This window comes from Carassius carassius, chromosome 6 (genome assembly GCF_963082965.1).
Source record: "Carassius carassius chromosome 6, fCarCar2.1, whole genome shotgun sequence".
Classification (NCBI taxonomy): domain Eukaryota; kingdom Metazoa; phylum Chordata; class Actinopteri; order Cypriniformes; family Cyprinidae; genus Carassius; species Carassius carassius.
This window is the reverse complement of record NC_081760.1, coordinates 38,543,432-38,565,181: the sequence shown is the minus strand read 5'-3', so window position 1 is coordinate 38,565,181 and position 21,750 is coordinate 38,543,432. Positions and strand designations below refer to the sequence as shown.

Genomic DNA, 21,750 nt, shown 5'->3' with positions numbered 1-21,750 from the left:
ATTCTGAATTTGGGTCACCATTCTTAACTGTATGTTATTTTCACAAAAAAAGAGAGAAATCTCATTACGTAAATGCCACCATAATTCTTCAATAATAAGGAAAAATAAAAACACAGTTTGGTATTTGGCATTTAGCCATGACCATTTATCATATGATCCTCAACAGTGGTGAAAATACTTATTCATACTGCAGTGCATTAGGGGAGTCTTTAATGTATTGCAACATGAAGCATTTTGTTGATTGTCACCATTGTAGAGATTCATATGCTGGTTGTTGATATCTATGTGTGTATCTAAAAAGCAAGCACTGGGGTTCAGATTTCTATATGTGTTACACAAATTTTAAATTCGCTCCATGTAATAAATATGAGAACAATGCTTTTTTTGTGTATGCTGTATTTTCACTGGGATTATTCAAAACCTAAACATGTGGAAAAAAAGAAAAAAACTATTTGATATAAGCAAACCAACTCATTATGACAAAACATTCTTCGTATATCACAGATCGGTTTTCTCCACAGCAATACATGAGAAACTACAGAGAGAGATCTGACACAACAAGTCAAGGGTCAAGAGCACAACTAAACCAAACACTAATCTCCATGATGGTGGCATCATTTTAACCAATATAACATCAACATCTGATCCTTTTTTTTGCCAAGTATGGTGACCCATACTCAGAATTTGTGCTCTGCATTTAACCCATCCGAAATGCACACACACACAGACACACTGTGAGCACACACCCGGAGCAGTGGGCAGCCATTTATGCTGCGGCGCCCGGGGAGCAGTTGGGGGTTCAATGCCTTGCTCAAGCTTGCACCTAAGTCATGGTATTGAAGGTGGAGAGAGAACTGTACATGCACTCCCCCCACCCACAATTCCTGCCGGCCCGGGACTCAAACTCACAACCTTTCGATTGGGAGTCCGACTCTCTAACCATTAGGCCAAGACTTCCATCCTCTGTAGTTCTCAATAACAGCAGGTGTTATTCATTAATGCACAATCATCATTTAATTAGTTACCTAATTATCTCATTAAATTTAACTCTTTAAGGACTTCGGATTTGATTCAAGACTAATTGGTTCCTCATCTGGTGAAATAAGCTGCTGACTTTATGGGTGGAAAAAAATATGGCAGGACTTTTACTCTTTGGCCCCTGGATTACCCACCTCTGATTATAACCAAAAGCCAATTATTGTAAATCATTGCAATTTAACGTCATATTTTAGGGCAAAAAAAATCTGTTTTTACTTTTTCTCCAAATAAGTGTTTTCTGTTTTAATTACATGTAATAAGTATAATTAAATTAAATAGTATAATTAAATTGTAATAATCTAAAAGCATTTTTTTTGTCAACTGAATTTATAAAACTGCAAAATTTAATATTTTATTAAAGGTTTTACAAAAATATGAAAAGTTTTTGGTGCTGCTCCTTCTGTGACTTTATTTAGGTTTGTTTTCTAGTTTTTCATTAAAGATCTTTTTTTTTAATCATTTTTTTAAACATCTCATTTGTGTAGAACTCCCACTGGTTTCTCTGCAATGTTTTCGATCTGCTCCAGCAGCTCTGAGATCTGATTGTGATCATCTCTATTCTCGTTGTTGAATGAGTGAAATCTGCGACCGCAGCCTTGAACCAGTGACTGAAGAAGGCTTCTCTCTCTGATATATTCATCTAATGTTTTCCCCCTCAGATGATCAGCGTGAGTGAACAAAATGATGGAGTAACATAAAGCATCTTCTCCAATGTTCTTACGAATCCATCTCTCTGTGTTATTCTCCTTGTCTGTGAATCTGGTGTCCAGTTTGATCACCAGCAGAAACACATGAGGACCAGGAGCAGACATAAAGACAAACTTCTCGATTTCATCCTTCATCTTCTCTTCTGGTGCATCGATCAGTCCAGGTGTGTCAATTATTATCATCCTCTTTCCACACACAAAAGCTTCTTCTAGCTCTCTGCTGTCAGATCTCTCAGATCTCCTTTGGCCCAGGAAGGATTCTACCACGCTGGTCTTTCCTGATTTAGTTTTACCCAGCACAAAACGAGGATTTTCAGACCCTGTCAATCAGATTGTGAATTAACTGAGTGTTTAGGTTCAACACTATCAATTGGTTATGAAGTGAAACAGGCACAGTGAACAGATTTTATTCACAAACATCAGTTTATGTCATGGTGGCATTATGTTTCAAAAGCTCTTACAGAACTCTGCTCTATTGAGTATCTTTCTCTGAGCGTCCTGGTACATCTCAATTGTGTAGTGCTGTCCTCCGTTCTTCTCCACCATGATCTCAATCTTCTCCAGCAGTTCTGTGACTTGATCGTGGTTTCTCATGTCTTCGTTGTTAAATGGGTGATATCTGCCCTCACACTTATTTACAAGAGCCTGGAGATCTTCACTTTCAGTGATATACAGATCTAAAGGTTTTCCCTTGAGATAATCAGCGTGAGTGAACAGAAGAATGGTGTATCGAGTAGCTGCTTCTCCAAAGTTCTTCTGAATCCACTTGACTGTGTTTTTCTCCTCTTCTGTGAATCTCACACCCAGTCTGATGACCAGCAGAAACGCATGAGGACCAGGAGCAGACATGTAGACACATTTCACTATTTAAACCTTCATTTTCCCTTCTGTCATTCGTGTATCAAACAGGCCTGGAGTGTCGATGACTGAGATGATCCGCTCACCAATCTCTCACGGGTCTCAGTAACTGATCCTGGTGAAACAGCCTTGATAAAATACTCTCTGCCCAGGATGGTGTTTCCCGCTGAACTCTTTCCTGATCCAGTTTTACCCACCAGAACAACCCTGAGTTCAGATGGAACCAATCCTGTCAATCACATGATAATGTCTGGATTAGACAAAGCTTTTTAACGGTGTTCAAAATAATTAGAGAATCCTGTCATTATTTACCCACCCTCCACCTTTTCCAAACCACAAAATAAGATATGTTGAAGAATAACGGTAACCAAAAAGTTGACGGCAGCCATTGACTCCCATAGTGTCAAATAAAGTGCAAGTCAATGTACAATCAAATCAATCACAATCAATGTGGGTTGCTGTGTCCTCCCATGATCCTCGTAGTTGTGATGTCGGTGTGTCTGATTTAAAACAGAAGCCAAGGGTCAAGGGCCCAACTAAAGCAAACACTGATCTCTAACATGGTTACTTCAAATGAAACAATAAATCAACATCTAAACCTTAGTTCATTCTCAATAAGATCTTCTGTAGACGTCTGACAGAAATAAAGTCAGTCTGGTTATTAATAAGTGGAGCTGGTGATGCTGTTTGTGGGGTTGTTTAATCAGATCTTGAGAGATTTCATGTATTTTATTTCAGTTGATTTCATCTAAGGCTGTGTCTGAAGTCAGTTGTAGTAGTTCCTGTGTTTCTCTTTTCTTCAGTGATTCTGTTTGTTAACAGCAGCTGTTTATCACTAATTCACAATTATCACTCAATTAATCACTTAATTGCAAAGTTTTAAAACTTACATGGTTTAAATCAAGGCAATCTGTTTACTCAAACGAGTTAAGTTACTAATCGGATTTTACAGAGCAATTTCTTTTGTCTGTTTTCTTAATTGCAGAATATTTCTCATGTGCATCTAGTCCTTCGTGCTGTCTTTGCTGTAAACTGGTTTAAAGGGACAGAAGTGAGAGACTTATTTACCCTCATTTGACAAAACTGTTTTGAAAAAATAATTTTACATTTAGAAATTTCTAGAATCTCTTTTTCAGGTTTTTTTATTAGTGTAAAAACCTTTCCATATTCCCTTGGCAAATGAGTTTTTGGGGGGTGGGTCAGGGGCTTAGTTAACAGGTTTTATTTGTAACTGCAGTCTGTTAGTCATGTTTTGATCATGAGATTAAGAAGCTGTCATATCTATGCATAGAACTGCTGATGTTGGAGTTGTAATGTGTTTAATATGCCATTGAACATGGATGTTTACTATTGCTTAAGCTGTTTAAACTATTTTAATGTGATCTTAAGCATCATAGCTTTCTGTGTGTTGGCTATTTCTTGCATTATTTGTTCCTGATAAAAGACTCTTAACTACACATCGTATTATTTTGACATTATAACAGTAAAATTAAATTAAATTAAAATTAATTACCAGCAATGCATCAAACAAGTAAAATGTATTTAAAACAACAACTGATTTTACTTAATTATATCAGAATTTTTTTTTCTGTAAGTGTTGTGAAACATTCACTTATTTTTTTTTGATAAACTCTTGAAGTGTTCCTGTAGCTCAAGTGGTAGAGCATTGCTTTAGCAAGCGCGAGGTTGGGGGTTTGATTTCCCGGGAACACATGATAGCTGAAAATATTTAGCCTGAATTCACTGTAAGTCACTTTGGATAAAAGTGTTTTTGTCAGTCTATGCCAATATAGTACATTAAACTGAATATAAAATCAGACTTAAAACCCACACATCATGTAACTGTGCAATAAAAAACTGTGTTTTTTCTAATTATTTTTATAAAGAACAAATCAACCACTAAAGAGTGAGTGTATAAAGTATACAGTCTATAAGAGAAACGTAACAGATAGATACATGTAACTTAATCATAATCATTTAGTACAGATGTGACAAAGAGCAGTACCACAGTAGTCCAAATGATGATACATTGCAGTTTCAGTCCTCTCTGGCAGAATATAATAGTAGTGTGAGGAGCAGGGCATAATTTAAGTTGTTAAACGCTGAAAATACTATCCCGATCCACTCCCTCAAGACACGCGTTTCTCATTCAAAACACGCACCACCGGAAACACGGCATGTCACAATCTCTGACGAAACCGACGAGAGCCAATGAGCGTTTGATATCGCTGCCGTAAAACTTGATGTAACACTTCTTAAAGGGACATTTTTAAATAGTTACTATAGCTACAGAGGAAGGAGATACATATGACCAATGAATGCGGTTTGAATTTGGATCTGTTCCTCGCAGCAAGTATCACATGGATACAGGATATAAATAAAAATAAAATACTTTCATGATCATTTTATTTAATGCTTGTGCATGATAGCATACTAATAAAGATGATGGGCCCAGCTCTCTATTATAGATCAGTGTGTGTCCCATAGTAAACCAAATTAATATTACATGATAACAGTTTAATACTCTCTCTCTTATTTGGACCAAGAATAATAATATTAAATTTAATAAAATCATAATTAAGTGCAGTTTAATGCACTTGCCTGATTTGCTTAATTTCTAAATGATAATGTTTCATTCTGTTTTGACTTGCCTATTCAAAGACTACATTTTAACAATACTACACTTCTTTAAAATGTATGTGATCATTTAACCATTATCATGCAATATTGTATCTATCTTGTTTATCATTGATCTCATAATATGCTGCCAGATCTTAGCCTGATTTGGGCCACATATCACATAACTGATCTGGGCCACACTCCTCCCATCAACAATGGGCCCTCATGTTGTTCTCTCAGGATCCCCACCGTGCCGTCATTGCCACATGTGGCCCAGCTCTGGCTGAAAGGGTACATGCCATTGCCGACAGGAGGCCAGCAGTGCCACCTTCAGGCCACGAATGTCGTTTTCTCCTTAAAACGACTTAATTTTCTTGTTATCTCGACATAGTAGATTTGTCGTTATAACGACTTAATTTTCTCTAAGAAGTTACAAAACTGCGCCAGCAGGTGGCACTACAGACCTGAATATAACTGATGTGGAGTTGTATTGTATCACAGTATTGTGTTTGCATCTATATCTTTATTTGTGCTTCTTGATGTTCTGTTTATTTACAGTAGGACAGGATTTAACGATAGACTATTTGTGATGTGCTTCTTTTCCTTATTATTAATCTTTACTGTTAACCATATTGATGAGAAAGGTGATGTATATGTAAAGTAAATAGGCTAATTGAATTCATAAATGATTGTTCTATAATGTTGTAATCGTTTTTTCTACACATACACTGCGTACACATGAATGCTCTTTTCAAACAGAAGCTTGTAACGCACATGATATCTGTCACAGCATATACTGTAATGACTACAAAAAATTACATATTATATATAATTTTATTTCAAATAAAGGGAAGATTAAAAGTGAAGTTACTCTAAGAGCTCTCAAAGATCTTAGAATTGTTCTGCATCCTTCTGAAGTGTTTGCGGTGTACTTAAACATGTTAATTACAAAAACTAAATGTTTGGTGTACTGTCTCCGGAAAAATCAACAGTGATTGATCAGCCTTTATTTATGTACAGTATTGTAGACGTTATTACTGATAGGTGAAGCAAAATTTGGAAAACGATTAAGACATTAAGGCCTGGTTTCACAGACTGGGTTCAGACTAAATCAGGATTAGACCATAGTTCAATTGTCTGCAACTATCTGATAAATGATCTGAGTGAATTATTTCTTCAGTTTAGTGTGTCTATAAGCTCTAAGATCTTCTTTTTTCTAATAATATATTTTGACACATAATCCTAATCATATTTACACACTATCTTCATAGAAAAAGGGTCACAAATATTCATGATCTGGTGATATGCTGATTTTTGTCCAATCAGACGCTCTGAAGAGTGAGAAAGTCCCTCCCCTAAACACCTCACACTGACTAAGTAAGAAATCAGCAAATCATATTCAAGACTGTGACGTTATGAGGAAATACTGGATATTCATAAAATTGACACGCCCAGTAACATCTCATCTTCCTGTTTCATTGCACAGAAACTGCTCATAATCACTCATTATCAGGTCTTTGGTAAAAAAAAAAAAAAAATTATGTCAGGAATTATGTAACATGAGCTTCATCTGTAGAAGTTTTCACTGAAGTATGAGTGTGTTTGTCTTTCTGTAGCAGCAGTGATTAACATTTGTTATTATTATGTTTTATTTATTTATTTATTTTATACATGCAGAAATATCAGTGCCCCTCCCTTTACCATTACTGGACTAAAAATAACTTGAATTTGAGTAAAACTAATTAAAGAAAGTTATGATCTTTTTCTATAAGATGTTTAGAGAACAGATTTGTGTAAGCAGATGTTCTGCTGGATATTTCACACTTATTATGATAATTAGGGATGTTTTTGCAATCATGTAGAGAGGCTCCTTTTCCTTTTTATTTTATTTATTATTATTATTATTATTATTATTATTATTATTATTTTAATTAATGCCAAAGCACCAAAAATAAAAGTACAGAGTAAAAGTAGTTTAAATGTTCTTTATAAAAATGCATCCTGAAGCAGGAAATATACAAGCAAACACATTTAAATAATAATGATGTATGAGCTGCTATTAAATCAAACAGAGACTGAAGAAACCAGAGGAGATGCTGAATAGATGTGTTCAGAATTATAATACAAACATATGAAAAACTTTAAACACAGTACAGAATAAAAAAAACATACACATGGAGATGAATAATGATGATTGACAGCTGATGAGCATCAGTGTTGATGTCAGGAGCAGAGATGTGACCTCTGCTGGTAGTTTGAGGGAAACATATGAGACAATCACAAATAAATCTGATCAATTAAAGAGAACGTTACAGAAACACAACGGACAGAAAACTGAAGCTGATCATATTGAGTCAAAAAAAAAATACATTGTCAATTGTGAAGGTGTGAAATTTAAATATTAAGGCAAATATATTTTTAAAATGTTAAAACAGTGAGCTTACTTCATATTTATATTTCTATACAATAACATTTAATTTTACTGTTACTTCATCTTTCCTAAACTATAAATAAATAAAAGGCTTCACCAACTCTTCACTAATGACACCTGTCAATCATATGTGGCCCCGCCCACAGAGCTTAGGATTGGTTCCTCTGTGCTCCGCCTCTCACTGCAGCATCTTCCTGTTGATCTGAACAAACAAGAAGAAGAACGACTGACTGAAGTTCATCAACAACATTATAAACCTCCCACAAGCTTGATAAAAGAATCAAACTAGAACTGAAGAGTTTTCTTGATTATCTTGAGAGGAGCTGCAGTTCAGACACTTACTGATGGATTCTCATGTTTAGGATCAAGAGTCTTCAGGAGATCTGGGACGAATGGTCTGTGAGGAAGAGAGAGAGAGAGGTGGTCATGTGATCATCTGTGATGATGATCTGACTTTGACGTCTCACTTACTGTGAGTGTGTCGTAGAGGTCAGAGGTCGTGGTCTTGAGCTCAAGAGCTGTATATGTGTCGGGATCAGAGATCTACAGAGACAGAAGGAGATGAGTTCATGTTTAAAATCTGAAAGAGTAACTGTACTGACTTTATTATTTAGAGAAACTGTTTACTGAATCCAGGACTATAGAATCAGGTGTACTCTTTGTATTATCGTTTGTCTTGTAATAAATTCAGACTGCAACAGATGTCAACTGAACTGATGTGCTTTATTCACTATCACTTCACGTGTCTCCCTCGTACTTCCCTCGCACGGCTTACCCCATGACGTACAGCTTACGTCATCACGTATTACACATGTAGAATACATTACACTCTTCATATCTCTGTACGACTCATATAGCAGCTGTAGGAAACATCTCTCATGCAGAAAAACACTGTAAATAACTGATCATCTCACCGCAGACTCCTTCATAGCAGATCTTCTGTTCATCCTTTTAGTAAGACTGTCAGAAGAAAGATGAATAAACAGCACATTTAAAGAGATTCATATAGATATAACATATCCTGATCTGCTGTGATGTTGGAGAACATTTACCCTCGATTCAATCAGGGACTGAACGAATGTGTTTCTACAATAATGTTGTAGGAGACAAGTTATTGTTTATACTGAATTTATTTCACATATTTTAGATTGTGTTGTTTCGTGTTGTCTTGTGTTTTTGTGTGTTTAGGAGTCCTCTATAGGAGGTGATATATCAGAATATAATGGTGTTATGTCTGAGTGCCAGGAGTGTATTTACTGAAGAGGAAGCAGGAGTTAAACACTGTCAGTGGTGTTTCCCGTGTGGTACACAAACAGTCTTTGCCATTACAGATGTTATTTAGAAATGTTCATAGATTCAGTTTAATAAACAAAACTTTATGAAATCACACACATGCCTTACTGTAATAACGGTAGTTTTTAACTGTTATACATGCATGTGTGGTAAACAAGTATATTTTGACACTGAGAGCATACAGCAGTTATTTCTGAAAGGAACGTCTTACCAAATGTACATCATGAAAGCACCGGATGCTCCACCGAGTAAAACACAGACAGCAGCAGAAACAGCAACAGAAACAGCTAGAGCTACTGACGAGAAACATCTGACTGCTGAAATACAGACAAACACACACACCATACTGTACGTTTATCAGGGCTAGATACCACAACATATACTGACAAATAATGAAGAAAGCAGGTTAAAAAATAGAGTATGATTGATAAAACTCACGCATGACATTTAAAGTCACAGCATCAGAGTATTTCCCTCCATGTTCATTGATGGATCTGCACTTGTATTCTTCACTGTGATCAGAGCTGATCTTTGAGATGCTGTAGATTCTTCCAGATCCTACAGATGTTCCTCCTTTAAACCAGCTGATTTCTGCAGGAGGGTTTGAATCACTGCTGCAGATCAGAGTCACTGAATCTCCCTCCACTATTACAGATGGACTGATGGACACTGAGACGCTCCTGGGGGGGTCTAAAACAGAAATAAAATAATAATAATAAATAAAAAAAAAAGTTAATTTGAAATCACAGCCTTTTAAATCCCAAATTTATGAATCCCTCCACTATTTCACAATATCTAACAGATTGCAATATATATATATATATAGAGAGAGAGAGAGAGAGAGAGAGAGAGAGAGAGATTCTACTTACAATACTTTTTATGTATTTTATTCATTGACAAAGCATTGCATTTGTTAACAATTTCCTTCTCAGCCTTAGAAATTATCTTTTTTTTTAGAGACTAGAAAAGGCCCAGTACTTCACAGTATTTTCTGCTTTTATATTAATCAGGATGTCTGCAGATATGAACACGTTAAATTTAAGACTTTTGAAGAACCTTTTAATACCACTTTATGTGAAATTTAAGACCAAACTTGTGATAAAAATACTTTGTACATATACATATATATTTAATGTGTTTTAATGTGAAAAGAGTATTATCTCTGTCAAAAATGCTATTTATTATTATATACAGTGAAATTTTATTATCAGCAGACAATATCCCATAAAAAATATCCTCAAAAAAAAAGAAATTTGATATTTTGTGGTATTATTCTGATGCAATATTTTCATCAGTGCTCTATCAGCTTTTTCATACTTAAATCTTCATGTTTTTACCCCAGGATGTTATTTACCTTAATAAAGGCCAATATTTTTTTAATCTTATTAAACATATGCATCATCTTTCATGCCAAATTCTTACAATTAATCATTAAATTAATTATACACTACAGCACTGTCACCAATCAAGTGAAATATTTTACACAGCAAAATTACAGCTGCAGTAAATAATGTCATGAAATTAATGTTTTAAATAACATTTGTAATATACAAATAAGAAATGTTGGGGAAATGCATACTTTTAAAGATGAGACTAAACAGTAAATCACTTATTCATTCAACCGCTTCCTTCAAAACTGAATCATTCAGAACAAAAACACTGAGTGTTGCTCGGAGAATGTGCAATAATGCTGTTCTGATCTTTGTTCAGAAATGTTTTTGTTGGAGAAACAGAATAAAACTGTCAGTTGTGTCTCGTATAACTTCATACTTTACTTGTTTGTTGAACTAAAATCAATGTAGCATTTGCGATCGTGACAATATTCAGCATAAATCTTGTCACAGATGTTACTTAACTACATTATGTTTTAAATAAACAAAACATTTTTTAATTTGACCTCACTATGTTTGTTCTGTGAGCTTCTTTATGTGTGTCACTCATTTGATTTGATTTCTCCATGAAAGTCTCTCACACACACAGACAGCGGCACTGATACCAGAAATACACTTTATCCATCATCAGTCACTGTTTATAAATCAGAAGAATCATTCTCGTGTTTCGAAGCATCACTAGTTATTTTTTGTCACTTTAGTTTTAACCAGATTAGATACCACGAAATATACTGACAAATAATGAAGAAAGCAGGTGTGTGTGTTTAGAATATGATTGATAAAACTCACACATGACATTTAAAGTCACAGCATCAGAGTATTTCTCTCCATGTTCATTGATAGATCTACACTTGTATTCTTCACTGTGATCAGAGCTGATCTTTGAGATGCTGTAGATTCTTCCAGATCCAACAGATGTTCTTCCTTTAAACCAGCTGATTTCTGCAGGAGGGTTTGAATCACTGCTGCAGATCAGAGTCACTGAATCTCCCTCCACTATTACAGATGGACTGATGGACATTGAGACGCTCTTTGGTGCATCTAAAACAGAAAACAAACAAACAAACAAAAATTGTCATTGCATAAGACTTATGAATGAGATATTTCTGAATCTCCCTCCTTTATTTCTCCAGATGGACTGATGGAGATCACAGGATCCTCTGGAGGATCTACAGGTGTCTGGTGAAAGTATTCAGGGTATATTCTGTATTTCTATAAATTTTTATTCATTGACGAAACACTGCATTTGTAAACAGTTTCCTTCTCAACCTTAGACATTATATATTTTTTTCTTTTTCTTTTAGAGGCTGTTGAAAATCAAGGCCCAGTATTTCATAGTATTTTCTGATTGGATGCTAATGTGATTGACAGTTAGTTTGACCGTCCAGAAGAAAGACAACTTTTTTTAATTTCGTACAGGCCTGTCAAGAAAAGAAAGAGTGTTTATATCTTTTGCTTACACACTTAACAAATATTGAACTATTTAATTCATTTTCCATCAGTTTGGATTACATAAATAAACTTACTGTGTGTCAGTCATACGTAATTTAAACAGGTAATGATTGATGTAATACTTCACAAGTCCCCAGAGTTAACTAAACACTTCTCTATGTTCATGTGTTTCCACAATACAGAGTATTAAAGTAGCACTGAAGCAGTGTTGTTAATGAAACAATTAAATGACTTATGATTTTAGAAAAAGGACAAGAGCTTCCACAAACTGTCCATTAATCAGAAATATGTAATCATGACAACTTTCAAAGTAAAGGATTAAGAGAAAACATCTGTCTGTACTCACAGGTGACATTGAGACCAGCAGCAGGAGAGATGTAAGTGTGTCCATGTAGAGCACAGCTGTATCTGCCTGCATCCTCTCTTCTGACTGACTGCAGCAGGAGTTGATTGTTTCTGTCTCTTCTCTCAGTTAATGGCTGTGAGTTTCTGTACCAGATGAATGATGCTCTGTCAGTCAGAGTGCAGCTGCTTTTACATGTCAGACGGACATTATGACCCTCTGTCACTCTCTCAGGAGCCTCCACCTGAAGATCTGAACACAACACACACATTATATCTAGTGCTGCTGTCATACACTGATTATTATTCAACATAATGCACAGAAGAAGAGCTCAGCCTCATGAAAGTCACCTGTGACAGTAAGAGTCACTCCTGGATGACCAGTCCATTTTCCATCAGGTTTATCAGTGATGAATTTGAAACAGTACATGTGTTGGTCCTTCTGTGTCACATGACTCAGTCTGATGGTGCAGTTCTGCTGTTTGTCTCCCAGATACTGAAGCCTCTGACTGTATTCAGGATCCTCAGACAGATCTGGAGGCTCTTCACCCTTTTTAGGGTTTTTGGTCCAGAACACTTTCTCAATCTTATATCCAGTAGGGTATGTATAAGTGCAGCTCATTATCACTGATGAGTTCTTTAGTGCACAGATGTGTGAAGGACTGTAACTCACACCCCAACCAGCACTAGAAACCCCTGAAACACAGAATTCATCAGGAGGAAAATAATTTTTTTATCAGCTAAAACAGAATATGAACACATCATGATACTTTTTTACTGAAAAAAACACAACTCATTACAAGGAAATAAAAGCTAATTTTCTCCTAATATATTAAGTAATAAATAACGTGAAGTTCATCATCAGTTTGGAAACAAAAGCAAAGAGACCAAGGAGTTAAAAGAGAACCAGGAAATCATCCATGAACAACACGCTACACTGTCAACTAATGAGAAACAAGATTAAGAAAATAAAGTTGATTTATTAAATTAAAATGTAAATAAATAATTAAAATAAATGTATTTATTAAAATATGGGTTTTAGTTCACATTTATCAGATCTGCTCATCTATGAGCTACTGAACTATTTAACATATTCACTTCTGAGATCTTGAGCCAAAAATATTCTAAAGTTGCACTGACTTTTGGTCCAATCAGATGCTCTGAACAATGAACACTTCCCTAAACCACATGACACTGCAGCAAATAACAGAAGACTTCTGGATATTTATAAAAGACACAAGCCTTTGACGTTTCTCACCTAAACTTCCTGTTTAAAAGGAAATATGTGAGAACAGGACAGAAGAAAGTGCTCATCAGCCGCTCATCGTGAGGTCTTAAATAAAACCATCAGAGAGTTTGTAATGTGAATGTAACAGAAACTCACCGTGAATCATGAGCAGAAAGATCAGAGGAAGACGAGGAGCCATTCTGACCAACATCAGCGTCAAATATATCTATAATACAGCATTAATCAGCACTTATACACTCATCAACAGTACATCTACATCTCCCTATTTTTAACATTTCTCATGTTAAGACTCGTGTGTTATATGAGCAATAATCATCAGTTTTCATTGAAGTATGAGTGTGTTTGTCTTACCGTGTTGAAGATCATCAGATCAGCAGCAGACGAATGTTGACTATTTTAACACATGAACTTTAGCTGTGTGGCTTTGTGCAGTTAACACCTTTTTTTTTTTTTTTTACATAGTTGCAGAAATATCAATGTCCCTCCCTCAACAAGAGAACATTACTGGACTCAAACTACAGAAAAATAATGCTCTTTTTCTTTAAGTTAATTTAAATACATTTACTGAAGGTGTTTAGAGAACAAGATTGTGTTTGCAGATTTTCTGCTGGATATTTAACACGTATTATTATGATTTAAAGAGGAAACTCTTTTCCTCTTTTGTCTGTCGCCCTCTGCTGGACATCTGTGATTCTTGTGTCACGTGATTCTCGCTGCTGTACAGCAGAGACTAAGAGGTTATCAAAGTATTTTGGGGTTTGGGACTCATTATAGGCGATAAAACGATAAAACTGTCCAAGGAGCCCCAAATAATTATAACAGTGTTCAATGCTTACTACAGTTTGTACTTTTTGATGATTGAGATGGATTATGTTTAATATTTCTGGAGTACATTAATTTGGTGTTTTATTTGTTATTTTTCTGGATTCTGATTAAAAGTTAAAATAAATTATAACCCAAAAGCATGTCTAATTATTATAAATCATACATAGTATGCAATTTAACTTCATATTTTAGGGACATATTTTAGGGGTTTTATTTTTTCTCAAATGAATTGTTTTCTGTTTTAATAACATTTAAATAGTGTAATTATATTAAATATTATAATACAATTTTAATAATCAAAAATGATTTTTTTTGTCAATTGAATTCATAAAACTGTAACATTTAATATTTTAGTATTACATTATATCACTATTTTAGTTAAATTGTATTATATATAAATTAAATTAAATTGTATAATTAAATTGTAATAATCTAAAAGTATTTTTTTTGTCAACTGAATTAATAAAAACTGTGACATTTATTATTTTAGTATTATACCATTTTAATATTTTAGTAATATTTTATAATGTTTTGTTTCTTCTTCTGAAGTTCTGTGTTTTGTCTGTTTTAATTTCTCTGGATTTATATTTAAGACAAATGTGTGTGTGTGTGTGTGTGTGTGTGTGTGTGTTATATATATATATATATATATATATATATATATATATATATATATATATATATATATATAGTCTTTTGCAGTTTATTATTCACATTTGAGTACAAATAACAACTTTACAAGATCACCAACATTTAACTAAAAATATAAAACTGAAAAACACATAAAGAGACCGAAAGGTTGAGGATCCAAACACAGAATTTATTGAAGGGTTAATCCACAGAAGTAGTCCAAAAACAGACAAAGGTCATTCACAAACAGACAGTGACAGGGTCCAGAACAACAGGCTGATAATCAAAACCAGCATACAAGGCTTAGAAATGACATAATGAGACCTACAAGACTTAGCAAAGAATGACTGGATGAACAAGGCTTATGTGCAAAGGATTGTGGGGAATGAAGTCCATGACGGAGGAGCAATCGTTTGAATGGAGCTCCCTCTGGTGGCTATCAAGGGCACTCCAGCTGGTGTGCGTGACAATAGCACAGTGAAAACATAAATAAAAGATCAGATTTGAATTATATAAATAAAAATCATATTTTAGAATAAAAGATATATTTTATATCAGTACTGAAGCTTATATCAGATCTGCACTTCGATGGTTATTATGAGAGAATTAGTGAAGTGCAGAATTCATTCAGTGGATGTTTTTTCAGTGGATTTGAAGAACTTTAATCCCCGCTATACAGAATGTCATAACAAACAGATTTTTTGCCACATTTATTCCAGACAAAGGCTCCAGCGGCTCCCACCGCAAACACAACTCCTGCAGTGATTAGCACTGGTGCTAAGACTGACTCTGCATGCTGGGTACTACTGTAGTACAAAACTCATCCATGGCTCCCAGCATGCTCTGCTGCATTTTTTTTATGGTCACCATTGTTGAGGTTCATATTCTGATTATTGATGTCTGTGTGTGACTATTTAAAACCATAGAAAACCAAACTGTTTGGAAAATCCTTTTTATAAAAACCAATGTTCACTGATCCACTGGCTCTTAGAATGACCTAAACTATAAGCATTTCATCTAATAGCACAACATCTACAGTGTTTCATCAGATTAGACACAATATAGTTCAATAAGTGATGATTATCATCACCAACATAAAGTATAACAACCTACACCTATGTACAGTTTAACTGCTGATGATATTTCTTCTGGGCTCTTGAATTACAATTAACACGTTTTTAGAAACACACAGTTATAACAGCCAAAAAAAAAAGGACTAAAACAGAAGTCAAGGGTCAAGGGCCCAACTAAAGCAAACACTGATCTCTAACATGGTTACTTCAAATGAAACAATAAATCAACATCTAAACCTTAGTTCATTCTCAAAAAGATCTTCTGTAGACGTCTGACAGAAATAAAGTCAGTCTGGTTATTAATAAGTGGAGCTGGTGATCAGAGGTGTCAAGTCCAGGGGTCAGAAAGTAAAAGTCCTGCCATATTTTTGTTCCACCCATGAACTCAGCAGCTGATTTCACCAGAGGAGGAACCAAGTCATTCCTTTCAAGTCACAAACGAGTCTCAAGTTAAATCCCAAGTCCCCAAAGAGTTAAAGTCAATGAGATAATTAAGAGACTAATTAAATGATGATTGTGCATTAGTGATGAACACCTGCCATTATTGTGTGTTACAGAGGATCAGATGCTGATGTTTTATTGGTTAAACTGATGCCACCATCATGGAGATCAGTGTTTGCTTCAGTTGGGCTCTTGACCTTTGGCTTCTTGTGTTAGGTATTTCCCTGTAGAAGTACATGTGCTGTTATAAAGCAGTGCTGTCAGTACTGTGCAGAAAACCATTACTAGCTGGTTTTACATGACAAAGTAATTGTTAGGCATCAGTCTGTTTATTTCCAAAAAAAGTTTATTTCATTTAACATATGTTCAGTTTTTTTTTTAATAAACTACCTTGTGGAACTGCCACATGCAAATAAACAGTTGGTATAATAGTTATAATGAAATAATTTGAAATCTAATGTATATAATGAATATATATATATTTTTTTATTCTTGTCCTACTAAGACGCACAGACATCATGACCCAGCATATGAATCTCAACAATGGTGACAATCAACAAAACTCTTCAAGCTGAAGTGCATGCTGGGTAATACCATAGTAAAACTCCCATCAAGGACTGTAGCATGAATAATTTTGTCAGCACTGTTGAGGATCATATGATAAGTGCTCATGTCTAAAATCCTGAGCCGGTATAATTTTCCCCCAATATTTAAGAATTGCAATAATATTTGTTTAATAGGACTTTTCTGTAGTTCAGAAATAGCTGTACATCATGTAACAAACCAAAGAGAGACACCCTCATGGTGTTCATTAAATGTTTTAGATAAAAAAAGAGCAATTTAATTTAGCAATTCAGCAATGTGTTAATGTTTACTATTTAACACAACCGCAAGTGCTTAAAAGCAAATTACTTTGTATTATTAAAAGGGTCAAGAGCCCAACTAAATCAAACACTGATCTCCATGATGGTCGCATCATTTTAAACAATAAATCATCCGATCCTCTGTAATTTTCAATAACAGCAGGTGTTTATCACTACTGCACAGTCATCATTTAATTAGTCACTTAATTATCTCACTAACTTTAACTCTTTGGGGACTTGGGATTTAACTTGAGACTCGTTTGTGACTTGAAAGGAATGACTTGGTTCCTCGTCTGGTGAAATCAGCTGCTGAGTTCATGGGTGGAACAAAAATATGGCAGGACTTTTACTTTCTGACCCCTGGACTTGACACCTCTGTTAATTTCTTTACTCTTGGCTGACGTATGGCATTGCTATGGCCTGCTTGTGGCTCAGTTCTGGCAAACAGGAGCGGTCCGCCCAAGTGCCATCATTCCACGCTACATGTGGGCCAGATCATCTTTCCATGGGTGCCAGATGTGGGCCGGATCTGGGCCGACACAATGTTGCTATCTGGGAAATGAATGAGAAATATCTTTAACAAACTGAAGAGCTGAGCAAGAGAGCAAAAAGAGATCAATTCTTGATTGGGAAGATCTATTTCTATTAGACCAAGTGAATTCATGCAAATCAGGGTGAAAAAAACGCCATGTATCAGTAAGAGAAAATTTTGCACATAATGATAAAATGTTGCTATTAAGATGAAGACCATCGTTACCTCTAGGAGGAAATCTGTCCAAAGTGCCATCAACACACTCATTAAAATCACGCTTAGAATCACAAAAGAGTCAGGGTATTTAACCAGTGTTTCTTTTAATTCAGAGGTTATCTGAGCAAAGAGAGACCTATTATCTGATCGAGAATTACAACCATAAATATTGCAAATAACAAAGTTTGAGTTATCCTGTTTAAGCGACAAAATAACCCATCTCCCTTCGTCAGACGACCTTACCCCAAGTATTTGCCCTTTAAATTTGTGTAAAAGAATTAAAACTCCAGCTGAGTGATTAGAGCCGTGGCTACAATATATAGTGTTACCACACTGATTTTTCCAAAAATTTACATCCATTTCACATGAGTGTGTTTCCTGAAGAAGGATTATATCAGACTCACTGCTTTTACAGAACAAAAAAACAGCTTTCCTCTTTACAGCATCACGTAAACCCCTTACATTTAAAGATACTACAGAAAAAGTGTTAAATTTAAACTTCATTAACCCCCCCCCCCAAAAAAAAAAAATCTTACACTTCTTAAATTTGAGTAAACAAAATTCTCAATTGAGATAGGAACAATATATAACCGAAATATCATCGAGTACAAAATTAAATAATATATATTTCACAACCTTGCATGTTACTCTATAGCAAGAAAGCAAAAAGAAACTGAATGTCAGCTTGAATAATGAACGTAATTAACAAAGATAAATAGACAACACTCCAGCATATAACTTTGTAAGTTCAACAGGAGGAACCAAAAACGTTTTTATGACGTCTTTTTTTGATGCTTCTGTACGTCCGATTTAGACGTTCAGAGAACCTCCTTTCAAGGTTAAAAACTAGTTCAAAAGTGGTTAGTAGAAATATTTTCAACATCATTTAAGGTTCATTTAGACATAATTTATACTGTTTCTGGACCAAATCAACACTCTCAGGATGCATTAGATTTAGATGTTATTTCAATGTAATTTCCAGACACTGTGTTTGTCCTAAAATCAAGAAAATAAAATAATATTTATGAAATAATGAAATAACTGATGATTGAGACATTAAAACTCTGAAGATCTCAGCAGAGGAGGATCAATTTACATCAACATCATTTGAAGTCACCATTGTGATGGACAGTGTTTGGTTTAGTTGGGATCTTGGTCCTCATACTCCTTGTGTTAGCTTGTCTCTGGCTGTTGTAACTGTGTGTTATAAAACACTCTTATTGTGGCAGAGAGCAGTTAGCTCAAGTGCTTTCATCTTGCTTTTAATGGTGATTAAATTATAGCACAATAATTTGTTAATGTTTTGTTGCAACTATGTATTTATTTTCATGGACAGACACTCTGTAGAAAAAAAGAATGTACTTATTTTTAAGAAACACATCATGTAGTCACACACAGGCATCAAAATTGTGGATATGCATCACATCAATGGTGACAATTAAAACAAAAAGGTCTGGAAAATAAGGATGAGTTTGTTCTATGAAGCGGTGTATATATAAACGGATGAAGCGGATATATACAAACAAAACAACACTTATTTCATGACCTCAGATACTTGTAATGTGATGACTTTATCATCATCAACAAAGAGCTGATAATACCTGAACTCTCTTAAATTTGTCTTTCTTTGCTACAACAACAGTGTTTCACAAACACACAGTTACAACAGCCAGAGACAAGCTACCACAAGAAGAATGAGGACCAAGATCCCAAATAAACCACACAGTGTCCACCACAATGGTGACTTCAAATGAATCAAATATCAACATCTAAACCTCTGTTAATTCTCAATAAGAGCTTCTCTAGATGTCTGACAGAAATAAAGTCAATCAAATGAGTGAAGCTGATGAAGCTGTTTGTGGAGATGTTTGATCGTCCTCTGCTGAGATCTTCAGAGATTTAATGTCTTTGATTTGCAGTTGATTTTACCACACGCTCAATCATCAGTTATTCCATTATTTCATGAAGATTATTTTGTTTTCTTGATTTTAGGACAAACACAGTGTCTGGAAATTACATTGAAATAACATCTAAATCTAATGCATCCTGAGAGTGTTGATTTGGTCCCGAAACAGTATAAATGATGTCTAAATGAACCTTAAATGATGTTGAAATATTTCCACTGACCACTTTTGAACTAGTTTTTAACCTTGAAAGGAGGTTCTCTGAACGTCTAAATCGGACGTACAGAGGACGTCAAAAAAAGACGTCATAAAAACTTTCATTCTGGCTCCTCAGTGGACGTCTTTTCAACGTCTGCAAAGACATAAAAAGACTCCCACAAGACGTCAACTGGACATAACTTTGCCCAGTGGGTAGACCACCCTCAAAAGTAGGTCAATCATCAAGTCAAGTTTCAAATGATGACTAGGTCCCTAGCAATAATGTGGTTAAGAACCATTAATATTAACAATGAGATAAGCCTATCTCACATCAACGTAATTGAATCTTTTTCCATCGATTAATGCGAAAGAGCCGCGAAAGGAGGCTTTTTTACCCTCATCTCTGGCTTTTTTAACAAGAGGCCAAAGTTTCTCTCTGGCGATCCTATCTTCTGGTGAAAGGGCTTCAGTGAGTCGCAACTTCTCGAAAAGGAATTTACAGCCTCTGGCAGCTTGCCAAACGGTGTTGCGAAAACGACGGAGAGCAAATGATGATGGACCTCTGGGAACCATCCCCTCTCTTCGGGCCAAGACGATGTGCAATGTCAATTGCACCCTCAAGATCATCGCTGATGCCAGGCACTACGTTGCTAAGGACATCAATAATAACTTTCCGAGCATCCTCTCCATCTCTCTCTTTCACGCCGTTTAATTTTAATGTCCATTTCAAGCTATAGCGCTTGCTTTCTCCAATTTCGGCCTTCATGGTTTTATTCACATTTTGGAGCTCCTGAATCTCCGTAGCAACAACTTTCAGAGACTCCTTATGCATTGCTACCTCAGTAACAAGCTGAGTAACGGTAGAGGACAGAGTTTCAATCTGCTTAGCCGTTGACCCAGTTGTTATTTCAATTGCTGAAATTTTCTGGAACATTTGATCGTACTTTCCAGAGAGCTCACAAATAGCCGTCAGAATTTCCACTGAGGTGTCGCTACTATCCCGAGGATCTCTTTTCGTTTTCTTTGGTGCAGGTTTTAAGGGAGTTTCAGGTAGGTGGATCGCAAGGAGATCATTCATATCTGGGAGTGAGTCAAACCAGTTGTTAAGATCCTCAGCGTTTCCTGATGAACTCAAATCCACAGAGGAGATGATGCTAACATTCACGTCAGCACTTTTAACAGTCTCCATAGTTGACGCTGGTGTTGTGTCGTTGGAAATCTGTCTAATTTTCTTTCTGCCCATAGATAAATCAGCGCAAGGTGAGTAATGCGAGTAGAAAAATCACTTACACATTTATCCAAAAAAAAAAAAAAAAACAAACCTGATTATCATGGTCATATAATCGTCCTATTTCAAATTTCCTGATGACACCTCCGAAACGCATCCACCTATCATGCCATCTTGGCCTCTTCTTCTTTTTTCATGAAACACCCTTCGAAAACATTATATGCATGCACATGACATCAGCCTTTTTACATATTCACATTTTTGTTGCTTACATAGATATGATAAAGGAATCATGTTCAAAAGGTTCTAAGGCCCCCAAAACAGAGTTATTGAAGACACCTATAGTTCACAAACAGAATCACTGAAGGAAAAAAAATAATTAATTTGCTTACCATTGTAGTGGTCAGTGTTTGCTTTAGTTGGACTCTTGACCCTTAAAATTCGAAACAGATTTTTTTTT

The 21,750-nt window shown here is 35.3% G+C and overlaps 1 protein-coding gene and 1 pseudogene across 2 annotated transcripts; both read right to left on the bottom strand.

Moving 5' to 3' along the window:
- Nucleotides 1–1,430: 1,430 nt before the first annotated feature.
- Nucleotides 1,431–2,836, bottom strand: LOC132141737 (GTPase IMAP family member 9-like; annotated as a pseudogene).
- A 4,594-nt stretch (nt 2,837–7,430) lies between these two features.
- On the bottom strand, nt 7,431–13,580 carry LOC132142866 (B-cell receptor CD22-like). 2 transcript variants are annotated; one of them, XM_059553054.1, is made up of 10 exons: nt 13,516–13,580; nt 12,483–12,827; nt 12,136–12,384; nt 11,127–11,378; nt 9,385–9,636; nt 9,158–9,263; nt 8,568–8,613; nt 8,125–8,196; nt 7,996–8,050; nt 7,431–7,855 (listed from the first exon to the last, which is right to left on the bottom strand). In XM_059553054.1, exons 1-9 carry the CDS (start codon nt 13,568–13,570, stop codon nt 8,018–8,020), a joined length of 1,410 nt encoding a protein of 469 aa, XP_059409037.1. In that variant the 5' UTR covers nt 13,571–13,580; the 3' UTR covers nt 7,431–7,855; nt 7,996–8,017. The 2 variants fall into 2 exon arrangements, 1 of the variants encoding a protein (XP_059409037.1); XR_009434113.1 differs by having other exon boundaries at nt 7,996–8,196.
- Nucleotides 13,581–21,750: the final 8,170 nt, after the last annotated feature.

Bases quoted from the DNA above. Each gene is read 5' to 3' on its own strand.
- LOC132142866 (XM_059553054.1), bottom strand. From the start codon at position 13,570: ATGTTGGTCAGAATGGCTCCTCGTCTTCCTCTGATCTTTCTGCTCATG. The intron at 12,385-12,482 runs GTGACTTTCATG...TGTTGTGTTCAG, and splicing joins AGTGACTCTTACTGTCACAG to ATCTTCAGGTGGAGGCTCCT. The intron at 8,614-9,157 runs GTAAGACGTTCC...TTCTTCTGACAG, and splicing joins GCTTTCATGATGTACATTTG to TCTTACTAAAAGGATGAACA.